This window comes from Hyperoodon ampullatus, assembly GCF_949752795.1.
Source record: "Hyperoodon ampullatus genome assembly, chromosome: 2".
NCBI classification, from domain to species: Eukaryota; Metazoa; Chordata; class Mammalia; order Artiodactyla; family Ziphiidae; genus Hyperoodon; species Hyperoodon ampullatus.
In genome coordinates, this window is record NC_136915.1 from 15,751,581 (window position 1) to 15,767,348 (window position 15,768).

Consider the following 15,768-nt stretch of genomic DNA (forward strand, 5'->3'; position numbering starts at 1 on the left):
ATGGGGTGGTGGCTCCAGACTCTTTGCCAGCAGGCATCCTACACACGTGAGCTGCTGGGAGAATGCGGCTTGAGCACGCCAAGCTTGAACACCCAGCCACGTGTGCAACTCACCTCCTCCTTCTTCACCACTTGCCTCATCTGACCAATGTACTGGGGGACAGCCATACTTTTTTTTTTTTTTTTTTGGCCGAGTGGTGCGGCTTGCAAGATCTTAGTTCCCTGACCAGGGATTGAACCCAGGCCCCGGCAGTGAAAGTGCCGAGTCCTAACCACTGGACCACCAGGGGATTCCCAGGACAGCCGTACTTTAAATGAGAGGATGTACTTAGTGGGCCTGATCTCAGCAGACCCTCGCAGCGTGATTTGCAAGAAGAAAAGATTGGAAACAATCGAAATGTTCAAGAGTTAGAACAAAGGTGGCATTGTTTGAGGGCTCAGTTCTCTACACTAGATTTATGAACTCATTGAACCCTCACAGCTGTATGGGGGAGGCGCTGTTACCGCCCCATCTTGCAGATGAGGAGACTGAGGCACAGCAAGGCTGAGTCACTTGCGCAAAGTCGAGGCGTTAACAGGCAGAGTGGGGTTTCGAGTGCACCTGTCTCTGACCACACATCCAGTGCCCTCCCTGTATATGTGGTTACTTTGATCTCTGTACTGATCGTGTTCTCCGGTTCAGGGGCTCAGTCCATGCTGGGTGATAAGGCTGGAATGGGCTTAGAGTGGCGGGACCATGACTAGGACCTGGACCTCCCAAGGCTGAAGGCCCCTCTCTTGTTCCCTGTAGAGCTGTCGCCTGCCTCAGCACACCGGCTCCCTCCCTCCCTCCCTCCGAAGCCATGGTCTGGAGGAAGCTGGGCTCCAGCAACTTCTCCAGCTGCCCCAATGGCTCCAGCCAGTGGATATGGGACGTGTTTGGCGAGTGTGCCCAGGATGGCTGGGACAAGGCCAGCGTGGGCCTGGGCTTGATCTCCATTCTCTGCTTTGCTACGTCCACCCTCCCGTGAGTAGCATCAGGGTGGTGGGACCAGGGCTGGGTTGCAAGGGTGGGGCAAGTGCTCCTGGGGCTGCACCGAAGAGGGGCTCCCTGGCTGGCGTTGGGCCTCTCCAGACTCAAGGCCAAGTGTGCTCCCTCTCCCACCCCCACTCACTGACTTCCAACCCACCCTGGAGGGCCCTACAGCAAACCTCACTCTAGGCCCCGCCTTGTGCTGGACCATGCTGACACACAGGTAATAATAATAACACCTGTTCAGTGAGTACCCACTGTGTACCTAGCTCATTTCTAAGCACTTGACATGTCTTTACCCTATTTAATCCTCATAACCACCCTGTGAAATAGACACAATCTGTATCGCTACTTTACGAGGAAATAGAAACCCAGAGAGGTTAACTAACTTGCTGTGAATTGCACAGCTAGTCAGAGAGGAGGTGGAGGAGTGGGAGGGCTGGGGTGCATCGAACTTGGCCTTTGTTCTGTGACAGTCTGGTGGAGGACAAGCAGTGATTACAAAACAGCATGGCCACTGCTGTGATTAGGGAACGCGGACACACTGTGACCTGGGCAAGTCCCTTCACTGCTCTGTGCCTCAGTTTTCTCATCTGGAAAATGGGAATGTTGTTCCCTACCTCACAGGGTTGCTATGAGGATGGCCTTTACACACTGTACGCTCAGTCCCATGGCTGGGCAGAGGGGCGGCCAAAGAGGAGAGATGAGGTCAAAGAGGTCATCCAGGGCCCTGTAATGTAAGGGCATTCTCCGCTGTTAGGAAATCTTACGCTGTTTCTCCTGAGGGAGAAAGATAACAGTTTAATTGAGAGATAATTCATATACCATTGAGTTACCCATTTAAATGTACAAGTCCAAGGTTTTAGTGTATGCACAGAGTTGTGTAAGCATTGCCGCAATCAGTTTTAGAACATTTTTGTCACTCTAAAAAGAAACCCAGAAAGAAATGAGTCATTCCTCATTTCCCTCTAAATCTCCCGGCCCCAACCACCAATCTACTTTCTGTCTGTAGATTTGCCTATTTTGGACATTTCATATCAATGGATCATACAGTATGTGGCCTTCTGTGACTGGCTTCTTTCACTTAGCATAACATCTTCAAGGTTCATCCACGTCATACGTAGCTAGTGTCAATACTTCATTCTTTTTTACATCCGAATAGTAGTTTGTTGTATGTGTATACATTTTGTTTATTCAGTCATTCATTGATGGACATTTGGGTGGTTTCTACCTTTTGGCCAGTGTGATTAAGGCTGCTATGTATGTTCATGTACAAGTTTTAGTGGGGACATGTGTGTTTACTTCTCTTGGGTATATACCTAAGGGGTGGAATTGCCGGGTCACATGGTAACTCTGTGTATAATCTTCTGAGGAACTGCCAGACTGTTTTCCAAAGCGGTTGCACCATTTTATATTCCCACCAGCAGCGTATGAAGGTTCCAATTTGTCTAAATCCCCATCAACACTTGTTATTTTCTGTCTTGTTTATTATACCATCCTAGTGGGTGTGAAGTGGTATCTCATAGTTCTGATTTGCATTTCCTTGTTGGCTGGTGATATTAAGTAGCTTTCCATGTGCTTACTGGCCAAATTATATTCTCTTTGGAAAAAGGTCTATTTAGGTTCTTTGCCCATTTTTCAATTGGATTATTTGTCTTTTTGTTGTTGAGTTTTAAGAGTTCTTTATATATTCTAGATATATTTTGCAAATATTTTCTCCAATTCAGTGGGTTGTCTTTTCCCTTTCTCGATGGTGTCACTTGAAGCACAAAAATTCAAAAATTTGTTGATGTCCAATTTTTTTTTTTGGCCGCTCCGTGCAGCATGTGGGATCTTAGTTCCCTGAGTAGGGATTGAACCCGGGCCCCCTTCATGGGAGCTTGGAGTCTTAACCACTGGACCGCCAGGGAAGTCCCTTGATGATGTCCAGTTTATGTGTTTTTTCTTTTGTTACTTGTGCTTTTGATATCATGTCTAGAAACGATAGCTTAATCCAGGTAACAAAGACTCACCCTTATCTTCTAAGAGTTTTATATAGATTTATTATCCAAGTCTGACACCAATTCTGATGTGTTTTTTTGCCACACCATCAAGCAATCAACTCAATTCTTACACTATCTACACCTGAGACAGCCTCAGATCCCACAGGTTAGGGGCCCAGTCCTACGAGTCCCACAAGAGTGCTCCCTCCTCCCCACTTCTGAGACCAGTCACAAGTCCAGGTTGTCACTTGTGCTTCTCACCTCCAGCTGTAGATCGGAGATTCCCCCCACACCTCCTCAGGTTTGATTAGTTTGCTAGAGCAGCTCACAGAACTCAGAGAAATGATTTTTATGGAGGCTTTATTACACAGTCATTGGCCATTACCGATTGGGCTCAATCTCGAGCCTCTCTCCTCCCCTGAGGTGGGTGAGGAGGGTGGGACAGGGGCCCGTGATACCAAGTATCCCAACCTTCTAATCTTACTGTTGGTTCCCCTGGCTATGGGTCCTTATCCTCAGGTGACCTAAGGGCTTTCCAAAAGTCACCTCATTAACATTACAAAAGACACCTTGTTTTCTCTCTTTCTCTCTCTCTCACCCCTTAGGACCTTCTTAGGAGAGCTCTGTGCAGGGAACAGGGAAGAAGACCAAATATATATATTTCTTATTGTAAATCACAGTATCACAAATTAGCTCTTACATGTAGAGCTTTGATTCAGCTTGAGTTGTATTTTGTATACGGTGTGAGGTAGGGATCCAACCTCGTTCTTTTGCATGCGGTACCCGGTTGTCCCAGTACCATGTGTTAAAAAGACTACCATTGGGAATTCCCTGGCAGTCCTATGGTTAGGACTCTGTGCTGTCACTGCTGAGGACCCAGGTTCAATCCCTGGTTGGGGAACTAAGATCCCACAAGCTGTGCAGCGGCCAAAAAAAAAAAAAAAAAGACTACCCTTACCTCATCAGGTTGTCCCAACATGCTGTCTAGGGCTTGACATTTTTACTGACTCACCTTGTCCCAGCTGCCATACTAGATGTGGCAGAAGTAAGCAAAACCAACCCCATCCTTGCCTTTATAGACCTTCTATTAGGGAAGGAGAACTGGAGGGACGGGGGAGAGACTGGAGGCAGGGAGGCTGTGTAAGGCATCCAGCAAGCAGTGATGTCTGGGGGATTGGATAGGTGGCCCTTAGGAGGCAAAGCAGACAGGTCTGGCTGATGGGTGGAGGCCAAGAGGGAGAGACTCCCCATCTTGGGGTGAGAGCTCCCCCAGAAGCACGAGGAGCTGGTGGAACTGGCTGAGGCTTCCCCTTTCCACCAGGTCATAGTGCCAGCCCTGCCTGGGCCTGGCTGATTAACCAGGGAGGGGGTGTCAGAGGTCTGGGAGAAGCCCCAGGTGATGGCAGGGAGGGCAGCCACCTCTCTGCTTCTCCTTAGGACTCGGCCTTTCCTGAGTGTGACAAAATCACTTTCCCTGAAATTTATGGAGGCTCTTCAAGTCACAGTATCCTAGAAGGGTGGGGCCACGGGGTAAACCTTAAGGGCCTCTCCAGGCCAGGCCCATGCTGGGCACTGTCCCTTCCCTCAGGAAGCTTGAGTCCAGGAGGAACTGACCAATGCTGGCAGAGCTCCCTTCTAGGAAGGCCCTGAGGAGGAACTGATATTTCCTGAAAGATACAGAGGAGGGACTGGGTGAGCCATCTGCTGATGCAGAGTTTGGAGGAAGAGAAGGCAGTCCTGGTGAAGAGGTGTGTGTGTGTGTGGGGGGAGGGACAGGGGACCTGGGGGCCTTGTCAGGATGTGCTCAGGAAGATGGGGGTCCTTACTGAAGAGCAGTGGGAGGCTTTGAAGGATTTTGGCAAGATAGGGGTTTTAGAGAGATCCTTGAGAGGCAGGATGGAAACAAGGAACACAGGCTTGGGTGGGAGACCTGAAGAGCTGGAGGCAGGGTCAGCAGGAGATGGAGGTGGAAGGATGACCGTGAAGAGCCAGGGCCAGGCCTAGCTTTCCTAGCTTCTGTCTTGGGTGGTAGGTGGGGTGAGGTGCTGTTTAGGTACCTTTTACTAATTTAAATACATGCAAATGATTAAAGAGAAATGTAAGCAGCAGATGGCCATTGTGGAATGACTCAGAGCGAGACTGGAACCTCAGGGTTTGGGTGTGAATCCTGGTTCCCTGACTTTTCCGTCTCCAAAGAGGCCCATCAAGACTTGACCCCATGGCTTTGTAAACAGAGCTCTGGGAGCCACAGCCCGAGACTTCTCTGTTGCCTTTTGAAGATAACAGGCCCATATTATCATCCATCTCCCCTGCAGATAGGGCAGCACCCAGGCCTCGGGCCATGGGGCAACCACCATCCTCCTTCCTTCCGAACACCACCCCCCACCCCCCTCCATAGCAGAGAGAACCCAGGGTCCCTATGAAGTGGTCCTCAGGGTCTGACACAAAACATCAGGACCCTGTAAAGACCCCAGGTCCCCACCAAGAGACTGCTGGGGAGGAGAATCTATCATGCAATGGCTCTCTCTGGAAAGACGCATGTCCCATAGAGCTCCTGGCTTGGAAGGGATCCCCTGGTAAGAATCCCCAAAGGGCAAAGAAAGGCCCATGAGGATCCCGCCTGTGGGAAGGATCGGCTCCCAGGCGACCCCATGTGCAGATGCCGCCCCGGCCCTGCTATTCCGTGTTGGCTGTTCCCATGTTTACCCTCCACGCGGTATCACAGCCGTCGGCCCCTGAGCACACGTCTCCCTCCTCCGCCACAGCCAGTACATCAAGGCCTGCAAGACGGGCAACATGGACCAGGCCCTGTCCCTGTGGTTCCTCCTGGGCTGGATCGGCGGAGACTCCTGCAATCTCATTGGCTCCTTCCTTGCTGACCAGCTGCCCCTGCAGGTAGGCTGGTCCCCGGGCTGGGTGGGCTGCCAGGGACAGTCTGCAGAGGCTTCCATCTTGCGAGGGCCCCACGCTATAGAGAGAGCCCTCTGCGTGCCGCACAGTGTGACAATGGGCTGTGGGCCTCAGTTCCCCCATCTACAAAATGAGCACATCAAACCACAGGATGGCTGGGGTCTTTGACCTCTGAGGTGCTAAGATTCTGACTGAGCTTTCAGGGCATGGGGCCCTGGAGGAGGAAGGTTTTCCCTTGGGGGGCCCAGGTGCCACCATTCTTCTGTGGCTGCGTGGAGCTGGGACTCAAAATCAGGAATCTATTGTCTTCCCAAGGGGGGGCTGTAAATTGCCCCTGTATCAGGCCAAATGGTAGCCTCCACTTAACCTCTGAGTCCCATTTTGTCCCGCCTGGTCATGCTAGCCACCGTTTCCTCTGTCTGCCCAGGCGGGCACCTGCCAGGCCCTTGCCTACCTGCTGTCTAGCTCTGTGATCCCCTCCTTTCCAGATGAGCAAACAGAAGCTCCAAGAGGTGAAGCAACTTGCTCAGGGTCACCCAGCTGGAATGGGGCACAGCTGGCCGGGTGCTGGGGTGTGGTCCCCGAGCCGGGGACTGCAGCCAGTGCCCTGGGGCCCCTCTTCTCTTGCAGACCTACACAGCCGTGTATTACGTCTTAGCGGACATGCTGATGCTGTCGCTGTACTTTCATTACAAGTTTAAGAAACGCCCCTCTCTGTGTGAGTATGGGGATCCCTCTGTGTCAGGTGCCTGAGGGCAGCCAGGAGGCCTGGAAGCTTGGGAGGAGGAAGGTTTCCCATTGCTGGTGATAAACCAAACCTCAAAAAGGCTTCCTCGGGCCTTATCTGAAAGCTGGGGCCCTGATCCCCTGATGAGCCGAGATAGAGGGCAGTGAGCACATCGGGGCAGGACCACAGGGAGTCCCCTTCACTTAAGTTCTCTCCTTCAGCAAACATGGCTTCAGCTGCTCCTCAGTGCCGGGCCCTGGGCTTGGAGCTGAGGAGACAAGGACACGGCACACAGGATTCAGAAGGGGCAGGCTGTACAAGAAATGACCCAGGCACCTGGGGGCGGGGCTGTCTCAGCATTTCCACGCTCCATAATCCCCTTGCTGCCCCCACTGCCCTCATCGGTTTACCTTTACAACCTTAGGAGAAGGGTACTCTCATTATACCCATCTACAGATGAGGAATGAAAGCTCAGAGAGGTTAGGTCACTTGCCCAAGGTCACACAGCCACTGAGGGACAAGGCCAGGACTCAAAGCCCAGTCTGTCTGCCGCCACTCAGATCCCTAATCTCAGCTTCCCTCCTGCCTCACGTCCAGGGTCTGCCCCCATCAATTCTGTGCTGTTGTTCATCTTGGGGGTGGCGTGTACCACCCCACTGCTGAGCAGCGCTGGCTCGGTGGCTGCCCCCAGGGAGGTCTTCCGGGGGCGGACGCTCTTGTCTGTGGAGCCGGGCAATAAGGTGAGGTGTGGGCACGCGAGGGTAGAGCAGGGGTGGGGGTCTGGCTCACCCCGAGGGCCCGCCCCTGCCTGACCACGAGGTCAGGGGAATTGCCCTCTAGGAGGGGGTTGGGGCTCTCAAGCTGCACCCCGCCCCCTACTGAACACTGAGTGCTCTGCTCTGCCCTCTCAGCCCTTCACGCAGCAGGAAATCATTGGCTTCGTCATTGGCTCCGTGTCCAGCATGTTGTACCTGCTGTCCCGGCTGCCTCAGATCCGCACCAATGTGAGCCGTGGGCAGGGGCGCTGGGGCCAAGGGAGGAGGAGCCGGCTGGCAGCTCGGGCTCCTGGGTTAGGGAGTAGCAGCAGGTCTGGTCCACACTCACTGTTGGCTTGGGTGACGTAATCCACTTCTCCAAGCCTCAGTTTCTGCCTCTGGAAATGGGCATGAGATGCCTGCCATCCAGGGGTACATGTGACCTGCATGTGTCCCGGGGAGGTCAGAGGTCAGGTGAGAGCAAGGGGCTGAGAGCAGAGGAGAAGGTGGGGAACCAGAGATGGGGGAGCCTTGCTGGGCAGGGAGTCAGCGTAGGGCTGGGGAGCAGGCACCTTGGGGCGAGCAGGGTGGTGCAGCCCTGGTTTCTTGCGACCTGGGCACGGGGGCCCGGGAGATGATGTTGGAACGGGGATGAGGAGTCAGGCCCTGGAAAGGGCTGGTATGGGCACCAGGCCCATGTCGGACACTGGTCACACCGTGTGCAGTCTGCTCGGAGCATGTGCATTGTGACAGGGCAGACGGACACATGGACAGTTACAGTCCAGAGAGACAAGAGGCCTGTTTGAGGTTTCTGACCCTACACCCCTCGCTTCCAGTTCCTGCGGAAGTCGACCCAGGGGATCTCCTACTCGCTGTTCGCCTTGGTGATGCTGGGGAACACGCTGTATGGGCTGAGCGTGCTGCTCAAAAACCCCGAGGTAGGCCAGAGCGAGGGCAGCTATGTGCTGCACCACCTGCCCTGGCTCGTGGGCAGCCTGGGCGTCCTGCTGCTCGACACCATCGTATCCTTCAGGGTGTGGGGGTGGGTGGGGTCGGGGGGGCCACAGCAGCCTCCGCCTGCACGTGGCTTCAGCATCCATCCATCCATCCATTCATCCATCCATCCATTCTTCATCCATCCATCCATCTTCTATCCATCCTTCCATCCATCCATCCTTCCATCCATCCATCCATCATCCATCCATCCTCCTATCCATCCATCCTTCATCCATCCTTCCATCCATCCATCCATCCATCCTTCATCCATCCATCCATCCTTCCATCCATCCATCCATCCATCCTTCTATCCATCCTTCCATCCATCCTTCCATCCATCCGCCCTTCCATCCATCTATCCATCCATTCTTCTGTCCATCCTTCCATCCATCCATCCATCCATCCATTCTTCTATCCATCCTTCCATCCATCCATCCATCCATCTATCCAAGAGTCAAACCTCCCATGTGCTGGGCACCCCTCTAGGTACCGGATCTATTTGTGAGCAAGAACAGAATGGTCCTTCCTTCAAGAAGCTCACAGTTCAGTGGGGAGGCAGACAGGATACACGTAATCATAAATAATTACTTCATTGTGGTGCCACCGAGTAGCACAGAGAAAAACTGCAGGAGTGTGTGACCAGGGGGCTGTCTGTCCTGGTTTAGAGGCTCAGCAGAGGCCTCTGCTAGTGCCATTGAAACTGTGCCCTGAAGAAGTTAGGCAAGGCAAGGGATGGATGTTCCTGGCACAGCTTGTGCACAGGGTCTGGGGAACAGGGCATACATCAGCCCATCCAGGCAGGAGGAAGGAAAGCTGCAATGTGGAGACACACACGTGAATTAGAGATGGAAAAACTTGAGTTCAAATCCTGGCTCCCCGGAGTCCTGTGTGACACAGGGCAAAACTGTTAGCCTCTCTGTGCTTCCATGTCTTCATCTTGCTGTCTCACCAAGGTCATGGGGCAATTACATAAGCTAAGGGCTCTGGAAATACGCAGCACCGGACCCAGCACACAGTGAGTGCTCAGTAAATGTTTGTTTGCTGGATGGCTGAGCAGGGCATTATTTCCATCTCCTTTGGGAGGAGGTAAACGGGGCCCTTGTTTCGACGTTTGCAGAGTTCCTGGTAGGTGCAATGAGAGATGAAGAAAGTTAAGCTCTAGTGCCCCAAAATGGCCCCTGCCACTTGCTGAAACCCCCAGGATGCTGTAGGGTGAGAGGAGGGCAAGATCCTGGGGCTGGGGTCCGGGGAGGCTGCCTGGAGAGGAAGACCCAAGTGCTGGACTTGGCAGATAAATGGGGTTTGGCCGGTTGACGGGTGGGAAGGCAGCAAGAGCAGAGGCCAGGAGGCCATGGCTGACCCTGCCCACCGGGCCGAGCTGCAGGGAGGGAAGAGGGCTACAGTTCTGGATGGGGCCACAGGCCACCCTGGGGCAGGTCCAACCCAGGCTGTGCTCCGTTTGGCCTTGACGTTGACTCCTTCGGATCTCCATACAGTTCCTGATATACAGGGATGCCGCCACCTCATCAGAGCGCCAGCCACTCCTCCCCAGCTGAGCAGGACCCAGGCCAAACCCAGGATGACAGGGACCTGCAGATGCCACACTCAGGAAGGGAGAAGTATGGGCAGTGACGGTGCTGCCGACCCTGGGCTGGGCCGTGGAGGAAGCTGGGGGTGCGTAGAACTCCTGGCCCGACCGCCTACCCCCAACACCTCCGAAACCTCGTGAGCTGACCCTTCCGGAAGCCCTGACTGATGGACTCTTCCAGGAGCAGGTCAGCCCCCAGGGCCAGCTCGCCCCGCCTTGGAATTCACCCCCAGGGTCTGAGGCAACTGTCCCTGGAGCCTGAAGGGAGGGGCTGCAGCCTCGCCTCTCAGAAGACAGTACGGCCACCCCTCAGCTCACCTACCTCATTCTGCCTGCTTCCCCCACCCAACCGCCTGGGGAGGAGCCCAGCTCAGCCTGGTGCACCCTGGACTGTACAGTCGACTGCAGATGGCCTAGTAAACGGTACTCCCAGTGAGGCCTGTTCTGGTGCTCCTTCCCCAAGGTGCCGGGCTCTGGGCTGCTCTGGGGCACAGTGATGGATGGGGATCGGGATCCCACCTACAGGTCCCAGGTGGGGGCCTAAGGGGTCAGGACGTGGGAGAGCCAAGCCAGAGGGGCCTGTGTCTGCTGGCCCGCCCCTGCCCAGCCTCTTGGGCCTCTGGTTTCTTCAACCTGCTTCTCTGTGACAGGCTCCACACCTGGTGGTGGGGACACAGCAGTGAGAAAGACACTCCTCCAACAGGACCCCTGCTCTGCGGTGCTCAGCAAGGAGCGGAATAGTTAAGGTTCAGACTTTGGTTCTGCATCTCAACTTCTCTGTGCCACAGTTACCTCATCTGTGCAATGGGATGACAGTATTACCACTTTATACGTCCTTCTAGGGATTAAATAAAATGGTGTGATTATGGATGTTAGCCCTGAAGTCTGGCATGCAGTAGGAGCTCACTGAAGGTTAGCTTTGATCATTTTTAGTTGGAGGAGGACAGCCAGATCTCCCTTGAAATCAGGGAGACCTTCCTGGAAGAGGTGACATGGCAGAAAGACAGGCAGGAGATAAACGGGGTAAGTGCCAGTGTTGCAGGCGGGAAGGGTGGAGAGGAGGGCAGGACTTAGCCCTGAGCTCTAGTTCTGTGCCCCAACCTTAGTTTGCCTCCCAGACCCCAACCTGAGTCCACTTTCTTCTTGGCCACAGCCCCATGCGTGCCTGAGGGCGGAGGGGCCAGCTCCCCTCCCTGCTGGCCTGCTGTCTCACCTCCGCCCCCACGCCCCCCACACACAGCCGGTCCCAGGAGCCATCAGGGTGGGTGGTGCCAGGTGCTGCTAAGGCTGGTAGGGAGGACCTGGGGCTCAGCGTGAGCCTCTCTGTTAGAATCTTCCTCTTCCAGCCACGGAGAAAGGAAGGAGCCCGGTCTCAGGGCTGTAGCCTCGGCCGCAAGGGGACGCCTGCCCCGGTTTGGTGCCACAAGTATTTGCCAAGCGCAGCTCTCCTCTCCACCCTGGCCCACGCTCTGCTGGGCATCTGGGATGGGGGTGAACCAGCTCTGGTCCCTGCCCTCAAGGAGGGGAGACGATTGCTGGGCCCTAGAGGGAAGGACTGTAACCAGAAGGTACAAAGTGCTGTAGGGATGAGGCGACTCGACCAGGGAAGGCTTCGTGGAGGAGTGGCCCTGGAGTGGAATCTTGAGAGAGAGGGAAGGTTGTGTGCAAAGGCCTGGAGATGGGAGTCAGGGCTGCTCCCAAGGTGGGGCGGGAGTGATGACTGGATGGTGAGGACAGGATGGTGGGGGCAGGGCCAGCCGCCAGCGCTCACGGCAGGTGACCTGGTTTGCTTGGGGGAAGAGGAGGAGGGAATGGGGGTCTGGGGAGGCCAAGGAGGGGGGGCGCCTCTGAGGTTCAGTTGGGCAGTGGGCCGAGCGGGGTGCAGTGCCTCAACCCTGTCCTAGGTGGACCTGCAGAACCCTGGGTGTCACCTGGCCTGCAGCTGACGTTTATTGAGCACTTGCTGTGTGCGGGGCTGGGCTGTGCCCTCGCTCGGTCCCCACAACCCCCTCTGAGGTAGGTGGTACAGGTGCAGTCATCACGGCCATTTTACAGATGGGAAAACAGGCTCTGAGGAACTAAGCAGCTTCCCCAAGGTCCCCCGGCTAGGAGTGGCAGCTGTTCTATCCACATTAGGTCCCTCAGCTGCGGGGGCCATCCCACACCCGGCCCTCAGAGTCCCATCCCTGCCTCCGCCCTTGGCTGGGGGTCCAGGGCTTCAGGACGGGTGCCGTCCAGCCTCACCCTTGTCCTTGGGGGCGGCACAACCCTGCTGTGCTCAGGCCCCCTCCCCACTGTCCTGAGCGGTGCTTCCCCCCCACCAGGGCCCACGCCCGCCCCAGCTGGCTCAGTGCCCTTTGCAGCCAGGATCTGGCTCTACCCAGGGCCGTGACCTGGCTGAGTGCCCTCCCAGCCTGAGGACCTGGGGGCTCAGCTTGGCAGTGTGAACGCAGGTGTGGGCCTGGGCTCGAGCTGGGTGGGGAAGAAAGAACGAGATATCACAGCCCCTGCCCTGGTGAGGGTTATGGGGTGATGGCTCTTGCTTGCAGGCACCACCCAGTCTGCCGAGAGCTGTGGTTCCTTCCTCCTCAGGAAAGCCCCAGTCCGATGGGGGAGACACGGGCACTCCCTGTCTGATGGAGGACGTCGTGGCAGTGGGTAAACGGGACAGGCTTGCAAGCCTGTTGTGCCGGGTGAAGGCTCATCAGCGTGTCCACCAGTCCTGGGACCCTCCCTGTGTCCCTCCCAAAGAGCAGAAGGGCCAGTCTGACCATCAGTCAATCCCACTGTCCATACTGGGCCGTGCTCACCGGCTGGTGGGGTCCCTGAGGTGCAAGGTCCTGGGTGGACTGCCTTTCTCCCCTGGCTGCAGGCAAGCGTTGGTAGGGGCTTCACCTCTAGGTGTAGCCTGAAGGGACGAGAGCCTTCCTCCCGCCTGAAGTGTGGACCTAGCATTTTGGTTTCAGGCCCAGGCTCTGCACTTACCAGTTGCCCTGGTAACTGGTCCAGGAGGATTTCTCCCTCGGGACCCACACAGGGAGCAGGAGGCTGGGCCAGTCACCGCCAAAGATCCCTGCCATGGCGGCTTACATGTTAGCTATTATTAATTTTTAAAAAATTTTTAGTTAATTTATTTATTTGGCTGCGTTGGGTCTTTGTTGCTGCACGTGGACTTTTCTCTAGTTGCGGCGAGCGGGGGCTGTTCTTCGTTGCGATGCGCGGGCTTCTCATTGCAGTGGCCTCTCGTTGCAGAGTATGGGCTCTGGGTGTGCGGGCTTCAGTAGCTGTGGCGCGTGGGCTCAGCACTTGTGGCTCGCGGGCTCTAGAGCGCAGGCTCAGTAGTTGTGGCGCACGGGCTTCGTTGCTCCGCGGCATGTGGAATCTTCCTGGACCAGGTCTTGAACCCGTGTCCCCTGCATTGGCAGGCGGATTCCTAACCACTGTGCCACCAGGGAAGTCCCTTAGCTATTTTTTAAAAAAAATATTTTAATATTATTGGAGTATAGTTGGTTTACAATGTTATGTTAGTTTCAGGTGTACAGCAAAGTGATTGTTGTACATATACATTCTTTTTTTAGATTCTTTTCTCATATAGGTTATCACAGAATACTGAATAGAGTTCCCCGTGCTATACAGTAGGTCCTTGTTGGTTATCTGTCTTTTTTGTTTGTTTTTTTGTTTTTTTTTTTGCGGTACGGTGGCCTCTCACTGTTGTGGCCTCTCCCATTGCAGAGCCCAGGCTCCGGACGCGCAGGCTCAGCGGCCATGGCTCACGGGCCCAGCCGCTCCGCGGCATGTGGGATCTTCCCAGACCGGGGCACGAACCCGTGTCCCCTGCATCGGCAGGCGGACTCCCAACCACTGCGCCACCAGGGAAGCCCCGGTTATCTGTCTTATGTATAGTAGTATGTGTATGTTCACCCCAAGCTCCTGATTTATTCCTCCCCTTTGGTAACTGTAAGGTTGTTTTCGATATCTGTTTTGTAAATAAGTTCATTTGTATCTTTTTAAAAGTTAGATTCCACACATGAGTGATAGCATATGGTATTTGTCTACGTGTTAGCTATTGAATAAGATGCCGTCTATGAAAATGCCTGGGGCACCCCAAACCTCAGGGTGGGGGGCAGGCAGGTGGCATCTGCAAAGGACTAGCCCACAGACTCATCCTCAGTGCCCGGCCCCAGGCCCTCCCAGCCCAGGGTCCCCTTGGTTACTTAGCGAACCTGGGAATTTTTTTTTTTTTTTTTTTTTTCCCACTCATGGCATGTGTGATCTTAGTTCCAGGCCGCATATCCCGGTGGGAGCAGGCTGTCTGCCTCTGCTTGTTCTGAGGCTTCAGAGCAAAGGCCGCTCCCAGGCCCAGTGACTGGCTGAGTAGATGCTGGACACAGGTGCCCTTTATCTTCCAGCCTCTTTAGGGCTCACTGGTTACCAGGACCAGAAGCCCACTTGCTAAGCAAGCAGCAGAGGCTCTTGGCCGGCTGTGGGCTCACAGGAGGGAAGGTTAAGAGGTGAGCCATCGGTGTCTGGAAGGACAGGACAGGCACTACAGCTCCGGGAATCATTCCTGGTGGGAATGAAATGGCACTGTTTCAGCATCAGTCTCTCAGGAGAGAGCATCGTAAGTGGCCTATTGTGGGTCACCTGGTGGGGATGAGGGAACACGACGGCCACACTGCACCGAGGCTGCGGGGAAGGGGTGGCACCAGAGAAGGAAGAGGGGCCGTGAACAGGTCCACAGGCCTACGCCACCCCTCGGGCGGGTAGGGTCCCACAGAGCAGGGAAAGGACCAGCTGGGAGGTGGCCCCGAGCCAGGGGCACACACTCCTCTTCTGCCCCTCACTGAGGAAACCCGGTCTCAGGGCCCAGTGTCCCTAAGCTCACTGGCCTGACTTAGCAGCAAAAGACAGCAGTGATGGCTCTTCCAGTGATGGAAGATTTTAGAAGGAAGAGTAAGATCAGGCCTGGCATACGTCACAGTCACAATATCTGGCTTCCAGTTGTTATTTTTGGTCACGTGATCGAACACCTGATAAAAATGAACTCATTTATCTGTGCCAAGCACTCTGCTACCACGAGCCCACGAGGACGTCGTTTCCATTGTACACGTGTGGAGAAGGGCTCTGGGTCCACTGACAGAGCTCCGGCCTTCCCGTCCGCCTCCCTCATCTCCACCTGAAGGTCCTTGAAAGGAACTGCACGCAGGTGTCTCTCCTGTTCCCCGTCTCTATCTCAGTGGCACTCTGCACTCAGTGAAGATGTGCCCCATCTGGGAACTTTCTCATCAGACCACGCAGAGAGGAGCTGGGCCCAAGGATTCGGGGACAGGCATGTCAGGGACCCAGGTACCTCAAACCAGAGGGGCTTCGCCAGGGTGTGGGCCCTACTGCCCTGCCACAGCTGCCCTGGTGTCAGCCGGGAGAGCACGGACTAGAGCTCGGAGGGACCTTGGGCACGTTAACCCCAACCTGTCTCCCCACGTCACCCAGGGCTGTGAAGATGGCGTGGGACGAGTGCGGACATGCCTGCACAGAGCAGGTGTTTGCTGAAATGAAAGGGGAGTCGGGGGGAGAGCCCCCATCCTATCACACTTGATGATGGGACGTCCCCATCAGGACAGGTGGGGCGGGGTCTGCACGGAGCGGGGGCCCAGAGAGGCCGCTGGGGATCTGCAAGGACCCCCTGTTCGCTCACCACGTGGGGCCCATGCCCCCACTGGAGTCAGCCCTCCCAGCCGAGCTCACACATGCTTGGACAGCGAACAGCGAGGCAGGCGAGAAAGAACGCAAGGCCAGTGC

The 15,768-nt window shown here is 55.3% G+C and overlaps 1 protein-coding gene across 1 annotated transcript; it reads left to right on the forward strand.

The window, feature by feature from the left end:
- Nucleotides 1-841: 841 nt before the first annotated feature.
- On the forward strand, nucleotides 842-9,937 carry SLC66A1 (solute carrier family 66 member 1; the record flags this gene model as incomplete). Its single annotated transcript, XM_079697512.1, has 7 exons — nucleotides 842-1,005; nucleotides 5,759-5,888; nucleotides 6,534-6,621; nucleotides 7,228-7,370; nucleotides 7,542-7,634; nucleotides 8,222-8,419; nucleotides 9,878-9,937. The coding sequence occupies 7 exons, from the start codon at nucleotides 842-844 to the stop codon at nucleotides 9,935-9,937; spliced, it is 876 nt and encodes a 291-aa protein (XP_079553638.1).
- Nucleotides 9,938-15,768: the final 5,831 nt, after the last annotated feature.